The sequence below is a fragment of the Pinus tabuliformis genome, chromosome 2_2 (assembly GCF_031772625.1).
Source record: "Pinus tabuliformis cultivar Carrire ecotype Pingquan chromosome 2_2, CPIR1, whole genome shotgun sequence".
Lineage (NCBI taxonomy): Eukaryota > Viridiplantae > Streptophyta > Pinopsida > Pinales > Pinaceae > Pinus > Pinus tabuliformis.
In genome coordinates this window covers 520,597,700-520,615,866 of record NC_142300.1, presented here as the reverse complement: position 1 = coordinate 520,615,866, position 18,167 = coordinate 520,597,700, and the positions used below count along the sequence as shown (strand labels likewise).

General features: G+C 40.4%; 1 protein-coding gene across 2 annotated transcripts in view; it reads right to left on the bottom strand.

Annotated features, from left to right (window-relative positions):
- The window catches only part of IYO (RPAP1-like, carboxy-terminal protein), a 261,793-nt gene that overhangs the window by 100,041 nt on the left and 143,585 nt on the right, over positions 1 to 18,167 (bottom strand). For both annotated transcript variants that reach the window (XM_089404854.1, XM_089404855.1), the window contains exons 5-6: positions 2,006 to 2,111; positions 1,482 to 1,742 (exon numbers count right to left, since the gene is read on the bottom strand). In XM_089404854.1, the coding sequence (XP_089260980.1) occupies positions 1,482 to 1,742; positions 2,006 to 2,111 (367 nt within the window). The remainder of the gene's footprint in view (positions 1 to 1,481; positions 1,743 to 2,005; positions 2,112 to 18,167) is intronic.

Here is an 18,167-nt window from a genome sequence, read left to right as displayed (position 1 = left end):
CCACGTTTCACGAAACTGAAACGTGGCCAGTACGGCCTGAAACGCGTTTCAGGGCCGTACGACCCACGTTTCAGCATTTACTTGTGTTTTTTTAATTTTTTTTATTATTATTTGTTTTCTAATCTATTCTTACGTTAGCCTAGTGATTTCTAGTTGCTTCCAAATGCCTGTCTAAAGTTATAAAAGTGAACTTTTGACCTAGTGTTGATATGCAATACATGGTAATGTTAAATTCTTAAAGTAAAAGGAATCCTTTATCCTTTTACTTAAATTTTTAACATTACCATGAAATGACTCAGGATGTTTGAGAGTGGTTTCGCCCTCATTGGATTTCATATGGAGAAAGTAGAATTTTAGATCTCACTCAAAATCCAGCAGACTTATCTGTTTTTCAGGATTTCAGGATTGGGGGGATTGCAATGTTTCCATTGGATTTTATCATGTACTAGGGTATGGAACTTGTATTTAATCGAGAGAACAAAGCCCTCTATGCAGGGGAGACTCCCAATAATCAAGAGAATGTAGGGTACTAGGGTATGAAACTTGTATTTAGTCAAGAGCACTAAGGTCATTCGACTATGTAGGAGGAGACTCCCAATCAAGCACGAGACAAAAAATTAGAAATTTCTCGTGGCTGATTTTGGATATTTCTATTTTCATTATGTGATTATTCATGAGTAAATGTGATGTAAATTTAGATACTTATAGTTTATGCATTGACAATTGACAATTTTATCATAATGTAATAAATTAGAATGTATCATATATGCTTTATGATTGCACATATTTCTTAAATTCCTAATATATATATATATATATATATATATATATATATATATATATATATTCGCGTTTCCCCGTTTCCAAAATTTGGGGAGGTCGCGTTTCGTATCGCTTCCCATTTCGGAAACTCGTACCCGTTTCCCTGTTTCGTGCAACCTTGCATTTCACATATTGGTGTGTTAATATAGAGAGTAGGTTAATATAGAGAGTAGGTTGTGCATTATAATACTGAACACTTGTGACCATCCTCTAATCAGTGCCATTGTGAATAACGGAGAGAAACTGCAGTACATGAATATATTGTCGAAATAACTTTTTGTAAATCAATTCAAATATTGAGAAATGTCGGATGAAATTGGTGCAGGAAGGTTATCAAAGGCCCAAGATCCAGGATAACCCAAGGTGGAAACTTTGGGTTTATAAGAAGATCGTTAAAGGGAATTTTTCAATTTTATGTTAAAATTTTGAAAAGTGGAGTTATTTTACACAAGGTTTTGCAAGCAGATTCTCTCTGAAATCTATATTTAGTGGACCCTCAATGTGAACACACTATCGCATCTTTCTCTGCTTCATAATCTCCACAGTGAATGTGAATGGAACGTCTAGACTCTAAACACTACATCAAATATCAAATTTGCATGGTTTCAAATAAACGAACTAAAATGATGATAACAAAAGATGTGACTAAAGAATATTACCTCCAAAATGTAACGTATTCTAGGTAGTATTCCCATCCTTATCAAGCCTGCTGCAACATCTTGGCCAGCAACAGTAGTATCATCTGCAACTGTAGCTTCTTCCTCGTTATCCTCCTCAATATTTTTAGTCAAGAAGGGAAACATATTTGAAGGTTTTGCACTGTATTTCCAAAAGCCACCTCCAAGGAAACCCTCCTCCAATTTTGATCGCCTCCTAAATACAGGCGCAAGGAAGACAGGTTTGTCACCTGCCCAAAAGGTCTACAAATGCATAAAATATCAGAATGAATTCAGTTTGAGTCTTTTCACTCGAAGATTAAACCCAGAAAGTAAAGCCGAAAAAGAAACAATCAGCAGTTAGATCCCATGAAGGGAAGTGATCAGAATTAAAGGAGCAGAAAGGCAAACATGTGTCTCCGAAAGGCCTTTCAGAGGCAAGTACTTAATTATTTTTTCAATATTTAAATATAAGAACAGAAACTCTAGAAGGATAAGATCCAGCCAAACATCAGTACCTAAATTACCTCATAAAGGTTGATAATGTGCTCATTTTTTGTAAAGCTAAGTAAGCATTGCAGAACTTTTACACATGCAACCACTACAGTGCTGTGTGAATCATCTAATGCCATCCTGTAAAAAATAAAAGAATGTCATATTTAATACCATGACCAACAATGTGCAAGAATATGTAAAAGAACTAAAGCAATAAATAAGCACGCCAAGCATAAACTGAAATCAACGCCCTACAACTTCTCTTTGCAGACATTGACTTCTACAATAGGTCATTATATAGGTCAAGATAAAATCCATGATGAATTAAGATATTTTCAAGGAAATCACACATATAGGAAACAAGATCACAGGAGCCAGCTAAACACAAGATTTTGAAAGACGAACAGTATCAGAATGGAGACGCTCCATATTTTAGGGAATGGGAAATGGCAATATTAACTAAATAACTATATTAAATTACGAATTCTAAGAAAAAAGTAAATTAATAAAAAGCAGAAGCAATAAATCAAGATACATTATTTTATTTAAAAAGGAAAACTTTTAAGCATTACACCACCATTATGAATCACAATTTAGCTGCATCCAATAAGCAACATAGAAAATACAAATCTCCAAAAAGGGGGTTCATCAAGCTTAATGTTTGTGGTACATCTAAACCCAGATTTTTGTTCTTGGGGGTTATAAGGTGGAAATTTGAAAGCAGTGTTACAAAGGAACACGCTCCCTAGGGGGATGCAACCCCCTCACTCCCTACAATTCCAAGACAAGAAACTTCTTGCAAGACTTTTCCCAGTGCACCCGTATTGGGGAGGAGCCAGAAAACGTCCACAATTTTAAAGTGCACTCCCTGGACATCAGGACACTTCACTTTGAAAATAGGGACCTCCGGGTGCTCCCTCCAAAAGATTACTCATTGGCCCTTGAAAAATTTAAACAAAAATTTTACAAAATAAAATAAAATCAGAGAGTCATTGTTATCCATATGTAACACTAGAGTTAGATGTATCATTTTGTGTTTTTCAATTATTTAAATTTATACCTGTTTAAAATTTCCAATGGGCTGGCGTTCCCTAAAATTGGCAGGTGTTTCCGACTCTCCACACATCCCCAAAAAACATTTCCCTGGTCTCATGTTCCCATGTCTCAAAATATTGATGGAAAAATGGTTGAAACACTAAATGCCTCGTAATATGGCCGAAATTTAAGATAGAGAAAGGATTTAAGAAATTAATTATAGTATAGACATAATAATACACAAATAAAGGAGAGATGTGGAATAAGGTAGATCACTTCTTATTCATATCAGGTCTGTGGTAGATCACTTCTTATTCATATCAGGGCTGCGGTAGATCACTTCTTCTAAAGAAATATTAGACCTCATACATTCTGATGTGTGTGGGCCCATGTCTGACAAATCACTTGGAGGTCATCTTTACTATGTAATATTTATTGATGATCACTCTAGAAAGACATGGCTCTACCTTCTCAGAAAAAATATGAACTATTTGAGAAATTCGAAGAGTTTAGATGCGAAGTGGAAACTCTAACCGAAAGAAAGATAAAAACTTTGAGATCCAACAATGGTGGGAAATACACTTCTAAAGAATTGATTGCATATTGTAAAAAAACAGGAATTAAGAAGGAGCTTATTGTTCCCTACTATCCTGAACAAAATGGAGTGGCCAAAAGAAAGAATAGGACAATTGAAGAAGGTGTACGAACAATGCTCCTTGATCAAGACTTACCAAAATTTCTATGGGGAGAAGCAACAATGACAGCTGTATATATTCAAAATAGAAGTCCTCATAGAATTCTTGATAATATGACACCCGAGGAAGCATTCACAGGGAAGAAGCCAAGTGTGGACCATCTCTGAATCTTTGGGAGTCCTGCCTATATCCACGTTCCAAAGGACAAACGAAAGAAGCTAGATTCTACAAGCATCAAAGGGATCTTTGTTCCACTTGGATAGATTGCCCTAGTCAGCAAATCCAGTCTGTGGCATTGTGGTGCCTAAACTATTGATAGACCTTGGATAGATTGCCCTGGTCAGGAATCTAGTCCATGGAATTGCGGTGCCTAAAGTCTTCATAGTTCATATAGTTTGAGATCTCCCGTATGAATACCTCCCTACTTAAGAGGGAGTGTTCAAAAATGTAACTACGTTCGATCTTCATAAAATGTGTTTGTCAAAAAGAATTTTTATTATTGTTACAATGACTTATTAAAGCATGGGTTTCATGCTTGGGTCATCATTTTATTAGTCAAAATCCCCATTGTGGAGTCCTAGGATTAATAAAGAGTCATTAGAGTCATTGCATATTTAATGAGACCCTTCTTGGGCTTTCGAACGTTGTAAAAAGAATTATTTTTGAGTCAAAAATGAATTATGTAACCTCCACATCAAGTAGGCCTCAAGAAGACCAAGTCGGCTTCAAGGAAGGCAATTCGACCTCATTGGAAGGCTATATATACAAGGCAGTTCGACTTCATTTGGAGCATCTCACTCTCTCACACATAGTTCGATATCTGAAGCTGGAAGCTAGGAAAAGTGTGAAGGTGAAGAAGGAGGCTAAAAGGAGTGCGAGTTTGGTCAAGGAGGAAGGGAAGAACAAAATCGAAGTTTTGGTGTCTCTCTCTCTCTCTCTCTCTCTCTCTCTCTCTCTCATGTCGGCTAGTTTAGAAGATTGAAGTCTCCTTGTCAAAGTCTAAGTTGTTGCTAATGTCAAAAGCTGCAAAGTCGAAGTTGCTAGGGTCGAAGCGCTATTGCTGCTAGGTCGAAGGTTGGATCGAAGAAGAAGAGGCTAGCTTGGTGTGGAGGAGGTTTGTCTAGGTTGAAGAGTCTCAAGAATAACTATTGAAGGAAGAGATTTTTGACTGGGTTTTCCCCTAGATAGGGGTTTTTCCCGACACAGTGCCTACATCTTGTGTCTTGTGTTTTTTTGATCTTCATGCACACATAATTTGGTAATTGCCTGATGAAAGATACTATAACAAATAAGTAAAAGAAGCCAACATAATTCACGAGTAATTATCAAGAAAGAGAAATCGAACCCTAATCCTACTAGCATTGATTTCTCAACAATATGAAACTAGTCTGCATATGCCCTCTCCCTCTAGTTTGCAGCTTATAGATAAAGCGCGCCATTCCTGTGAAAGAAACATGCTCTTCACATCCCACATAGAATTCAACACATATTGAAGAGATATGAAAGTAGTTGCAAATCGTGTAATGGCAAGACGCACCAACTCTTTGTTGTTAGTGAATCTTCTCATAAAGCTAAGCACAGATGCATGATTATAGATAAATTTTGTTATGTCCGTGGATGATTCAACAATAACCCTCACAAGAGGAATCTTACATATATCCTCCAACATCAAGTCAATATAATGAGCAGCACAAGGCTTCCAAAACAAGTTAGGATACCTCTCCATAAGCAACCTGCCAGCAGCAACATAATTTGCAGCGTTGTTTGTTATGACTTGGACAACATTTTGTGGAGCTACTTCCTGAATGAAGATGTCCAACAACTCACATAATAAACATGCGTCTTTAATGTGTACAGATGCATCAACAGATTTCATAAACATTGTCCCCTTGGGACAACTAACCAAGAAGTTAAGAAGGGTTCTACTCTTTTGGTCAGTCCAACCATCTGACATGACCGTGCACCCAGTGTGTTCCCATGATGCCCTAAACTCCTCCAATATGGCAGTGCAATCAGCCTTTACATGTTGAAGAATGTAATGCTCCAAATTGAAATTTACAGCTAATAACAGACACATGAACTAGATTATAGCAAATAAAATCATAAGTACGCATGCACCATCAAAAACACCAAGAAGTTGGGCAAATAAGTTGAGCCATTTTATTAAATTATGAGTCGTAAGGAGTACATATAACAAGGAACAAGTGCACCTGGCCTTGCATAAGCAAGCTTAAGCAAACCCAAGTGGAGGAGATGACCCCAAGAGCTAAGATACTTCCACCCAATATCCATCTGCGTAGACCGAAAAATTGGCAACTGTTGTTGCACTAGAAATGCTAAGAATGACCCTATGTGATGCTCGGGATCACCTGAAATGCATTTGTAGCTTCTCCCAAAAATACTCATCTAAACCCAGAAAGGAATCTGCCCCAAACCAACCACCCGGAAAACCCACAAAATGATGCAATTACCGGCTGAATAATAAAACATACTACTGAACAAAAGGAGATTTTTGGCCTGAATACTACCCGGAAAATTCTGCAAATTTAACCCCGGACTCCTCTCAACAAACCCACAAAAACCCAAGAAGGGATTTGGCTAATTCCAACCTTCCAAAATTGCCCTATTTTGGCACTACGCCCTCCTGAACAAAGACTGCATCCCCCAATGATGAAATCTGTTGAAATCCTCCTTATTCCTCCTCAATCTGCTAAGGAAGTGTTTTAGGAAATTTCCCCTGTAATAGGAGAGGCATTTTACCACAAATTCTGGCGATAGAGAGTTGAGCCCGACACCACACAAATTTGTCTAACATCCCCTCCACGCAAACCCTAGAAAGAGAAATGCATCCCTCAAAGGAATCAATCACCAGCCCCAAAATTCTCCACAAAGCTTAGTCTTCCCCTGGAGCAGCTTCTCTAAATTTCTCCCAGCAAACACCCCCTGGAAAATAGCTGAAATAAGTGGCACGAGATCCTCTACTGCGTCCTCCCTAGAGCACGAATTAGCTAAGGGGAATGGTTGAAAGATGCTCCCAAAATTCCACAAGCCTCCCTTCAAATGTAGCAGCAAATTTACCTCCCTAGGGTGGCACTCGAAGTCCACCGAAAGAAGGGTGAGTTCTCCCCTTGGAGAACTCTGTGCTAAACAGCACTTGTGACCCAAATGAACAGCTTGAGCAACAATGTGTAAATGTCAAATTATCAAAAGGTGCCAATTGTTGCCCCCAACCTTCTATTTATAATTGTTGCCTTACTTTTCCTTGTGGGTCCCTCCAAATATTTCGACCTCCCTTCACAAAATCGATTTTTCTCCCAAGAGGTGTGTATTCCTTGAGGGGTGACCCCCACATTCCACCAACTTTAATATTTGACCCACTTTCCCTAAGTTGGTACCCCAAAAATGTGTTAGCTCCAAAATGGAAAAAATGGTAGATCTCTTCTAGCAGAAATTTATTGAGAAGGGACATTACAATCCTCCCCGCCAAAAATTGCTTGTCCTCAAGCAATGTTCGAACAAGCTCTCTCTCCCGGCTGACCCAACTATCAGTGCAAGCAATACTAGGGTCCCAATTGTGCCATTGAGCCACTCTCGATCCATGCATTGACCTATCATAAAGGAGTCCCCAGATACTATGGACCCAAGCCATCACGCTCAACGTGAAGCACCCCTCGCTCCATGCACAGTCCCAAGGTGTAGGGGTGCAAGAGTCCTCCCACCTCCTATCGATAAGCAGAGCACCTCGATGCTGCCAAGCCCCTGTAAACTCCTCGGAAGGTTGTCCCACCGAAAAATCAATCCTGGGTACCTCAAGAGGGAACTCCCGAAGATACAACCCAAGTCCCCTAAAGTAGATCCCTCGTCCCGAAGTCAATCACGGCCACCTCCTGCGAGTCATATAGCCACCCAAGTGAGGCGCTATCCCGTCTCAACTGGTCCCTGGGAAGTGAAGTGCCTGCTATCAAACCGGAGCCCCAATGGCAAGGTCGAGTGACCTCCCCCTGTGAGAACCCACTCTCCCCAATCTGTAACACAACTGCTCAGCCCTGTAGCTCTCGGGTCCCAGACTAATCTCAAAGTGAGTCCACCAAGTGGATGTTGCATCGGTCTTACCGTAACTGCGACCCTAAAAGGTCATGCTCCTAAAAGGTCATCCACTGTGGTGAAACTTCACCACAAATCCAGTAAAGGGAAACTCCACTGCACGCATGTATATCCTGCCATGGCACCCTACCAAGGTCTCCATCTACCAATCCACACACAGCCTTCTGTCGAAACAATAGGGAAAAGGGCCTTCCTCGACCCGTAGTGACCATCCTGATGGTCTTTGCCCTGTCATCCGAAGGAGGATGCAATCTTCTCTCTGTCATCCCCATGATCCTCCCAAAATAAGGTAATTCTCTAACCCAATGGATCCCTGGATCCCACAGCCAAATTGTTGGCCCATCACTCCCAACTCCTGCTGCCTGCCATTAAGTAGTGCCAATGACCGCTAAGAACCACACATGCCAATCATCCTGCCATACTAGCGCAGTGCCCCAAGTCATCAGCAAATCTCTAGGGGGCGAACTACCCTCCGTGCAACTGAAACCCAATGGAAGACTTGTACGATCTTCCCTTGTAGAAACTAGCACGTCCCTGAAGGGGGCTGAACTGCCAAGCCTTGAGAGGTCGAGATCCCGTGTCAATCGCAAAAGGAAACTACCATGTTGACGTTATGAATCTCTAGTCACAACTAGTGGTCCAACATGCTCATACTGGGTCCTCCCCTCCTGTATCTCTCGGCCACCATACAGGTAATGACCAAAGCTATGCCCAACATGCAGGGACAACTCAACAATACCCGAGCCTCCCACCCCATGGCTAGCCTCGATCCTCAACAACAACACGGAATACCCACCTCGCCATGTGGAGAAAACCTCAGTGATCTCTGATGTGTTGACCCAAAAATGAGCTAGATCTCTCTCTATTAGGATCCTGCACATCTCGAAGTGGAGTGATCCACTCGTTAACTGAAACCCTGGCTCCCAAGTTTGCGACGACATAATTCTGACAATTGTTGTGATCCATCTGCGCCTCACCTTTGGCCCCTACAAGCACATGCTCCATATATCAAAGGATAATCTCGTGTATACCCCATGGCCCTGCTCCTGCCTGGCCACACGACGAACTCTACCATCCTATCCCCGAATGGTGTACCCAAAAACTGCTAGAAGCCTATGTGCCCTCCTATAGAACAATTCTATCATCCCCTATGTCGCATGCCCCTGCAATGCTTCGGAATGCCCTGCCGAAGGTGTGTCATACAAATCCCCCATAGTCATACCCTCAAGAGGGGACTCGGGGACAATATATGCTACCTCTACAACATACCATGTCATCCCTACGCCTCCACGTGCCAACACACGCATAGTCCATCAGCCCCAATAGGAAAATTCCTCTCCTGTCTGTGATACTCGGGGTCATATCCATCTGCCTCAGTTGAGTCTCTTGCGCCCTACTGCTCGTGGTGAGGGCATTAAGGGACAACAACCAGCTTCTTTGTGACGATATACAAGCCTTTATGGATATACTCAAGAGGCGCTCATCGTTGCATATCTCAATTCTCTATACACCACAGAGTGCCAGGTCAGAGGCTCAGTTAGTTTGCAGTAACCTACATCCTGTCAGGGTTACCATATTTACTACCACACCTCCATGACCTCGAATGGGTGGACCTCCCCTCCTGATCATCTCAGAGAGATCTAACAAGCAAACCTTCCTACGTGTCGGTGGCGGTCTCACTAAGGTGTCGCTGCCAAGTGTCCTTTTCACACCACGTATCCGTAGGAAAGCCTCATCCCCGTACAATGCTCTATCTAGTGGCTTGTTGATGCCACTTCCTCCGATCAGCCCCTACAAGAGTATGTTGATCATCCTATGGCTCCATGCCTGAGCCACATGCCAGGACAACTCACGGAGTCCACCTACTCCCTTGTTGATCCAGCTAGCCACTAGTGTTGCTCGGAACTCTGATAGATAATTATGGGTGTGTGTGCACACATCTACTACCATCGTTGAATGACTCCATGATGTGATGGGGAATTCCACCTGGATCCCAAAAATAGTTTGGCCCTCCAGCCACTCTGGAAAACTGTTATGAATATAATTCATAACAAGTAAATAAATAAAATAAATGTAAATATTAAATAATCAAATATTGATTATGTTAAATAGTCATTAAGTTAAGTGAAAAGGCATGTCTAAAAGACATGCCTAGTCACGAAAGGACACCTGCTTAGGTATATATATGCGGGTCCTCATTGTAACATTCATCACTTGTACATATATATATATATATATATATATATATATATAGATAATAACAAATACCTCTTGTGTATTTTTACATTTAAGCCAACAAGCTATCAGTTTTTATATTTCAGTGGTCCCAGAGCCATGGCGCACAATATAATCATGCGGGTCTTTGAACATTGTTCGCCGCACAATGTGCCATTACATTCACGTCCTGAATGCGTTGATTTGACATGCTTTAACTTCTGCATATGATTTTTCTAAACGCTGAAATGCTTCTTGAGGAGAAGAAGATTTTGATCAAAACGTTGATAATGAAAATGAAGATGTAATAGATAATGATATCGATAAAGATCAAAATCCAGATGACGTTGACCTTGATGTGGATGGGGACCATCTTGAAAAACGAGAAAATGAACAATATCATAACCATGAGAAAGATGAAGAAGAAGACATTGTTGATTTGTGCCAAGTAACAATATTTAGTACAGATGGTACTACCCCACCTAAACCTTATACTATTACTGTGCCCAAGTAGGGAAACTGCAAGGATCTTGTGAAGGATGTAAGCGTTGCTTGCTCCTTAAAAAATGATGAGAAGCTTTTAATGGCAAAGATATATAATCATAAAATAATTCGTTTCTTAGAAAATCCATTTGATCCACTATCTCCTATCAGGGCTGATCAACACCTTGCAACATACAAGCTTTTTCAAGAAGAATCACTCTTGCTGGAATTTATGCGTTGTTGGGAGGAGGAAAATTACTTCAGTACTCAAAGTATTGGATATTGGAAACCATTTGGTACACCTCTAATAACAAGGTTGCAGGATGATGTTCACACTGGAGCTAACCTTCAGGCAAAATTACAGACGTTGCTTGCTCCTTTGTTGCGAACCAAAAAATTGCTTCGTGATTCATTTGGAGGAACTGCAAGGACTTCATTGGTTGTGATAGTTGGGCTTTTACCACGTCATCGAGGAGAGACAACAAACACACAGAATATTCGCAGATTGTATGAGATGTTGGATAAAAATGAGAATGAAAATCAGGCTGTAGCAAATTCTGCTGCTACTAAACCACCAATACTCACTAAAAAGGAGAAACATATTTATGGTATTGATGAAAGACGTTGCAAACAGAATTAGAGCAAGGCATTAATACTGTTTGAGGATGTGGATGGCATGGAAATATTCACTGCTTTAGCTGGTGAATTGAATGAAACATCAAAGATGACTAAGGTCATTAATGAAGCTTTAGAGAAAGGGAAAGCTTTTAAGGCTAAATTTTGTGTTAATATGCATAATTGTTTGGAGGGTTTTTGCACATTAGAAGGTGTGCCAACTAACATCCTCATTAGTGGAGTAGCTACTAAAAATAGAGTTGTAGAAGGTGATGTGGTAGCCATTGTATTGGATTAAGTATCTTCATGGACCAAACTGAAATGTGCTTCAAACAAGCAGAAAAATGATTCAGATTATAGGGTTGCCAGTAGTATCTTTCCAAAGAGCAAATCTTTGAAAGCTAAATTGAAGGTGGATAGTTTTGGAAAAACTAACTGTCCCGAGTTGCTAATCAATGATATTTCAGATGTAAGTGATCAAAATGGTTGGTCAGGTAATGACCATACTGCTTCTGTATTAACATGATTGATGCTTATTCTAATGAAGGATGGAAAGGGAAAGGCCAAGAAAAGAGAGCTTCAGAAGGCTACATCAAAGATACTGCAGTGTGGGCTTGCAATTTGTGAAGCCTTCCATCGTCTTGATTCTTTGTGCTTGGTGGCAAGTCTTCCAATATTTGACTTTGATTCTGAGAGGCAAATAAACAGCAAGGATATTTTCTGCGCAGAGTGTGGGTCAAAAGATCTGATGCTTGATAATGATATCATCCTTTGTGATGGTGCTTGTGATCATGGCTTTCATCAGAAAGGCCCTTATGACAAATATATTTTACTTCTTGACTTCAACAGTATTTATCCTTCCATCATACAGGAGTATAATGTTTGCTCTACAACTATTGAGCGCCCTTCCGATGGCTCTCTGCCTAATCTACCAACCTGCAACATATCTAGAGTTCTTCCATAATTATTGAAAAATTTAGTTGGAAGAAGGAAACAAGTTAAGAAATGGCTAAAAATCACATCAGATCCTCTAAAATATCAGAAGCTAGATATTCAACAGCAAGCATTGAAGCTTACTGCTAACAGTAGGCATGGTTGCTTGGGATTCACAAACCCAAGATTTTACGCAAAGCCGTTGGCAGAGTTCATCACCTCACAGCGCCGGGAGATCTTACAAGAATTCAAAATGATATCAGAGGTGAAAAAAATCTAGTGGGTGAGGGTCATTGCGTTAGCACCCAATGCGGTGTGGTGGTGGAAACCCAATTCATCGACGAGGCACATGACGTGTGAATCTTTAAAGAAAATTGACGGCAAAAAACATTCGATGCTTTTTTCACCGCTGTCACCTATCAAAGACCCATGTCCGCTATTCAATGTTGTGCTCCCAACAGCCACCCGACGTTGCCAATCCGCCACAAATCTGTACGCACAAGCTGCCCTTCTGCCATCGCTTCCCGTCCGAGCCACCAACAACTCTGTTCGTTTATCAGTTCCAACTAGCAGACAATCCATTCCACGATGCCAAACACCGCGTTCTCAACCGGCACCATTTCTTTGTCGTCGTTGCCCCTGTCCAGTTCCGTTCCGGCTTGTCCCGTGGCTCTAGCGACGTCAAGTTCAAACGACGAATCCAGTCACATATCCGATCAACTCCCCACTAATACGACGTGACTGTTGGTCATACACCCGTCCGCTTTTGAATAAGGTTTTATATATATATATATATAAAGTTTATATAATTACATAGTATATATAAACTATAACCTTATATATATATATATATATATATATATATAGATATAGATATAGTTTATAATTATATAATTCAAAAAAAAAACTATTATTTAATTAAAAAAATATTAATTAATTAAAAAAAGAAAAGGAGTTAATAAAAAACAATTATATTAAAAAAAAATTAGAGATATTTAAAAAAAAAAAGAGATAATCATGGATCAAGACCGTGTTAACAAGTGAATTTTACAAGCAGAGGTGCCAATGACATCGAGTTACATATGCCGAGATGACAAACGCAGATTCAAGGAAACATGTCGACAATAAGATTTGAGGACAAAGCTTATGAAGGAAGGGGCTACGTTATGAATATAACTCATAACAAATAAATAAATAAAATAAATGTAAATATTAAATAATCAAATATTGATTATGTTAAATAGTCATTAAGTTAAGTGAAAAGGCATGTCTTTTAAAAGGACACCTCCTTAGGCATATATATGCGGGTCCTCATTGTAACATTCATCACTTGTACATTTTTATATATATATATAATTTATTATTACAAATACCTCGTGTGTATTTTTACATTTAAGCCAACAAGCTATCAGTTTTTATGCTTCACTACCCTGCTAAACTATGCTCTCGACCATGGATGTATCCAATAGTCAGCCTTATCAGGTAACCTAGGCAGCCTTATCAGGTACCAACTCAATACCTTGTGCCACCCAAGCCCATGAGAGGGATCAATTGCAAGAGTCCCAAAGTACGTAGCAAGTCCATCATGCGATTGTTGCGCCCTGTGCAACTCATGTTGCGTCGTCTCACTGTCCTGGTCAACATATACGATCTGTCTAGGTAACTCAGCCACTCTCTCTCCAACATTCAAAGATAACCTAACAATACAGTAGGCCCCCTTTATGTAAGCCTGAAGAGAGCTACTGACTGGAAGTACTGCATCCCAAAAGATGACTACCCATCCTCCTCCATCATGAGCTCAACAGGTGTCCTGACTCCTGAGCCACCCCACCAAAAGTAGCTCCTCAAGCATAACATCCTCATCTAGCTCACGCTCCTCAAGGTGCTCTCCCTGTTGCTATAGGTAGTGGTCATCTAGGAACTTTGTCACAACTTTGGGTACCTTTGCGCCTACTGGCACCTCATCAATGGAAGGTCCTATGGGTGTGTGCCCAACTGTCTCCACCAACGTGTCAATCGGGGCTACCAAAGGAAACTCCCGCAAGGGTGGCTCCTGTGTCACACTAGGTGTATCTACATGCTCCTCATGACCCTGCGTACCCTTGGCATCATGCTCGACCTCCTCCTCCTCAGGCTCCTGATATCTAAAGCCAAGTCTCCACCAGCAAAATCACCTCTTGGTCTCACCCTCTAACTGCCCCTGGCCTGTCTGCTCCCTTTGAGGAGATTTGGTGCCCTGATTTTGTCGACTCTCCCCATATGGTGTAGATGGTTGTACTCCCACGGCCTGTGCACCTCTAGTGTCTCTGTTGTAGGGACAAGGATGGATCTGGTCTGACACCTCCCTCAATTGCACCAAACTCTCATCATTCCGACGGATTCCACCGTAGAATTCCTGCATACTGAATCTCCCTTGAGCCACGGGTGGTGTATGATGTAACCTGTCACTATGCATACATGCCCAAATCTCCCATGATCTAGTTGGCTACCCTATAACTAGCGAAGATCATGGCTTTGATACAATTGTAATGTTCCAAATTGAAATTTACAACTAATAACAGACACATGAACTAGGTTATAGCAAATAAAATCATAAATATGCATGCACCATCAAAAACACCAAGAAGTTGGGCAAATAAGTTGAGCCATTTTATTAAATTATGAGTTGTAAGGAGTACATATAGCAAGGAACAAGTGCACCTAGGCTTGCATAAGCAAGCTAGAGCAAACCCAAGTGGAGGAGATGACCCCAAGAGCTAGGAAACTTCGACCCAATATCCTTCTACGTAGACCCAGAAATTGGCAACTGCTACTGCACTAGAAATGTTGAGAATGACCCTCTGTGATGCCTGGAATCCCCTGAAAATGCAATTGTAGCTTCTCCCAAAAATACTCATCAAACTCAGAAAGGAATCTGCCCCAAACCAACCACCTAGAAAACCCACAAAATGATGTAATTATCGGTTGAAAATAAAACGTACTGTTGAACAAAAGGAGATTTTTGGCCTAAATACTACCTGGAAAATTCTGCAAATTTAACCCCAAGCTCCTCTCAACAAACCCACAAAAACCCAGGAAGGGATTTAGCTAATTTTGACCTTCCAAAATAATCCCATTTTGGCACTACGCCCTCCTGACAAACACTGTGTCCCCAGTGATGAAATCTTTTGAAATCCTCCTTATTCCTCCTCAATCTGCTAAGGGAGTGTTTTAGGAAATTTCCCCTGTAGTAGGAGAGGTGTTCTACCACAAATTATGGCACTCAAGAGCTGAGCCTGACACCACACAAATTTGTCCAGCGTCCCCTCTGCGCAGGCCCTAGAAAGAGAAATTCGTCCCTCTCAAAGGAATCAATCTCCAGCCTCAAAATTCTCCACAAAGCTTAGTCTTCCCCCAGAGTAGCTTCTCTAAATTTCTCCCGAAAAACAACCCCTGGAAAATAGCTGAAATAAGTGGCACGAGATCCTCTATTGCGTCCTCCCTGGAGCACGAATTAGATGAGGGGAGTGGCTGAGAGATGCTCCCAAAATTCCACAACCCTCCCTTCAAATGTAGCAGCCAATTTACCTCCCTAGGGTGGAACTCGAAGTCCACCGAAAGAAGGGTGAGTTCTCCCCTTTGAGAACTCTGTGCTAGACAACACTTGTGACCTAGCTGAATAGCGTGAGCAACAATGTGTAAATGTCAAATTATCAAAAGGTGTCAATTGTTCACCCCAACCTTCTATTTATAATCGTTGCCTTACTTTTCCTTGTGGATCCCTCCAAATATTTCGACCTCCCTTCACAAAATCAATTTTTCTCCCAAGAGGTGTGTATTCCTTGAGGGGTGGCCCCCACATTCAACCAACTTTAATATTTGACCCACTTTCCCTAAAAGTTCGTACCCCAAAAATGTGTTAGCAACTTAGCTCCAAAATGGCAAAAACGATAGATCTCTTCTAGCATAAATTTATTGAGAAGGGACATTACAAAGAAGAGACCCTCTCAACCCTGCAAAGGAGCGGCTTTGTACCCCGGCCAACGACAACAACATCGTCAAACATAGGTTGGTAGAATGGGTTGGTCTTCGCAATGTTGAAAAGAACATCACTCCATAGAAGACACTTACTGACCAACCTATCAGCTTCTGCCTTTTCCTTTTTTTAAAGTGTCGATTTGATGCTAGGTTGTGTACCAAGTGTGGTTCTAGGAAGAAAAAAAAGATGAGAAAGTTGAGGGGTTGGGACATGTGGGTGTGGAATGTGATGTTGAAGAACCACTCTCACTTCCCCCCACTCTTGAGGCCCATACAAGTTGGCTTTTTACCATTGCCCTTGTGCCTTTTCCCTCCTCTTTATCCATCAATGATTTAATGGCCTGCCAGATGATTTCTGGAGCTGGATTTGGGCAAAGTTCTATATTTTGCCCCGGAATTTGCCCCAGATGGAATTTTAAATTGTTGACACCCCCAGATATATGCTTGCCACACAACTTGCAAGTCAGTTACATTCTATTGACCCCCACAAATTCGGGTATAGGATCAGGTTCACCATATTCCCACATCGGGTCCAAATTCCTCGACATTTTGTTTGAGACTTTGAACTTGAATTTGAATCCAAGGCACAGAAAAATGAAAAAGAAATAAACATAAGAAGCGAACACAAATGTAATTGTTGATTTTAAATTTTAAATGCCTCTTCTCACTCACTTGAACACACTCAGATTCACTAAACAAGGGTTTGAATTTTTTATTCTTGAAAGTTGAAACATGTAAACAATCTAAACATTTTGAAGTTTTGATTCAATCTAGATTCTAAACAATGTTTTGATTCAAATTTCTAAGCAAAAATAAGCTAAAAACAAACTAATAGAAAGATTTAAGAAGCCATTTGTGTAACAAAGACTGAGAGAGAAATTAAAATACATACTTGGCAGCAGCAAATCGGCACCTTGAATCTCTCACATTGAGTAGTGGACAAATCTCCAAATCCACACCACAAAACTAGTAAATCTCCTCCTCTTGGGCAATGGTTATTGAAGAATGTAACTAGGATTGGTCTTCATAATTGTACTTGAGTCATAATGAAATGTATTTATCAAAAGAAAGAAAAAGAAATTATTATTATTATGACTTATTAAAGCATGGGTTTCATGCTTGGGTCATCATGTTTTAGGTCAATTTCCCCATTGAGGACTTCTACATTTGAAATTAAGTCATTAGAGTTATTGTCCATTTAATGAGACCCTTGTTGGGCTTTTGAATCCTGTAAAAAGAATTATTATTGAGTCAAATATGTCATTTGTCAACTCCACACAAGTCGCCCTTAGCTGATCAAGTCGGCCTACATAAGGGTAATTCGACCCACAGAAAAGGGTATATATACAGTGCAGTTCAATTCATTTGGTGCATACATCTCACAAGTTCGATATACAAGCAGAAAAAGCGTGAAATTCCAAGTGAAGTTTTTGGGCTATCTCTCTCTCATTCTTACAAAGTTATTGGGTTATTGCTGGGGTCAAAGATCTGTTGTTGGAGAGATCAAAGTTTTGCTGGAAGGATCAAAGTTTTTGTTGTTGCTATTGGGTCAAAGTTTCTGTTGCTACTAGGTTGACGTGTTGCTTCTAGGTCGAAGTGCCTCTTCAAAATCAAAGTGTTGCATCTAGGTCAAACTTTAGTTGTTGCTGCAAGGTCAAAGTTCTAGGTCGAGGTTCTTACTGGAATATTATCATCTGCAGAAGAAGGGAAGGGCTGACATGGTGATTAGACGAAGTTTGTGTCTAGGTCAAGAGTCTTGGATTATCTCGTGAAACAACTGAAGGAAGAATTGTTGACTGGGTTTTCCCTTTGATAAGGGTTTTGTCTTGGTTGTCCACCTCAATGTTGCACGAAGGGACGAAGTGGGGACGTTTTTTGGAAGCGGGGACGCAGAAGCGTCAGTTTCCAAAAATCTAGGAAGCGAAGCGTCTACGGAAGCGTCTGCTTTATATATATTTTTTTTTATATTTTTTTGCATTTATACTCAAAACAAACATCCCAAATACCAAATTAGTTGTAGAAGACATGAAAACATGCATATTTTTGCATAAATCAAGATAGATATAGCATCCATTGTACATTAATGATTAATTATTCG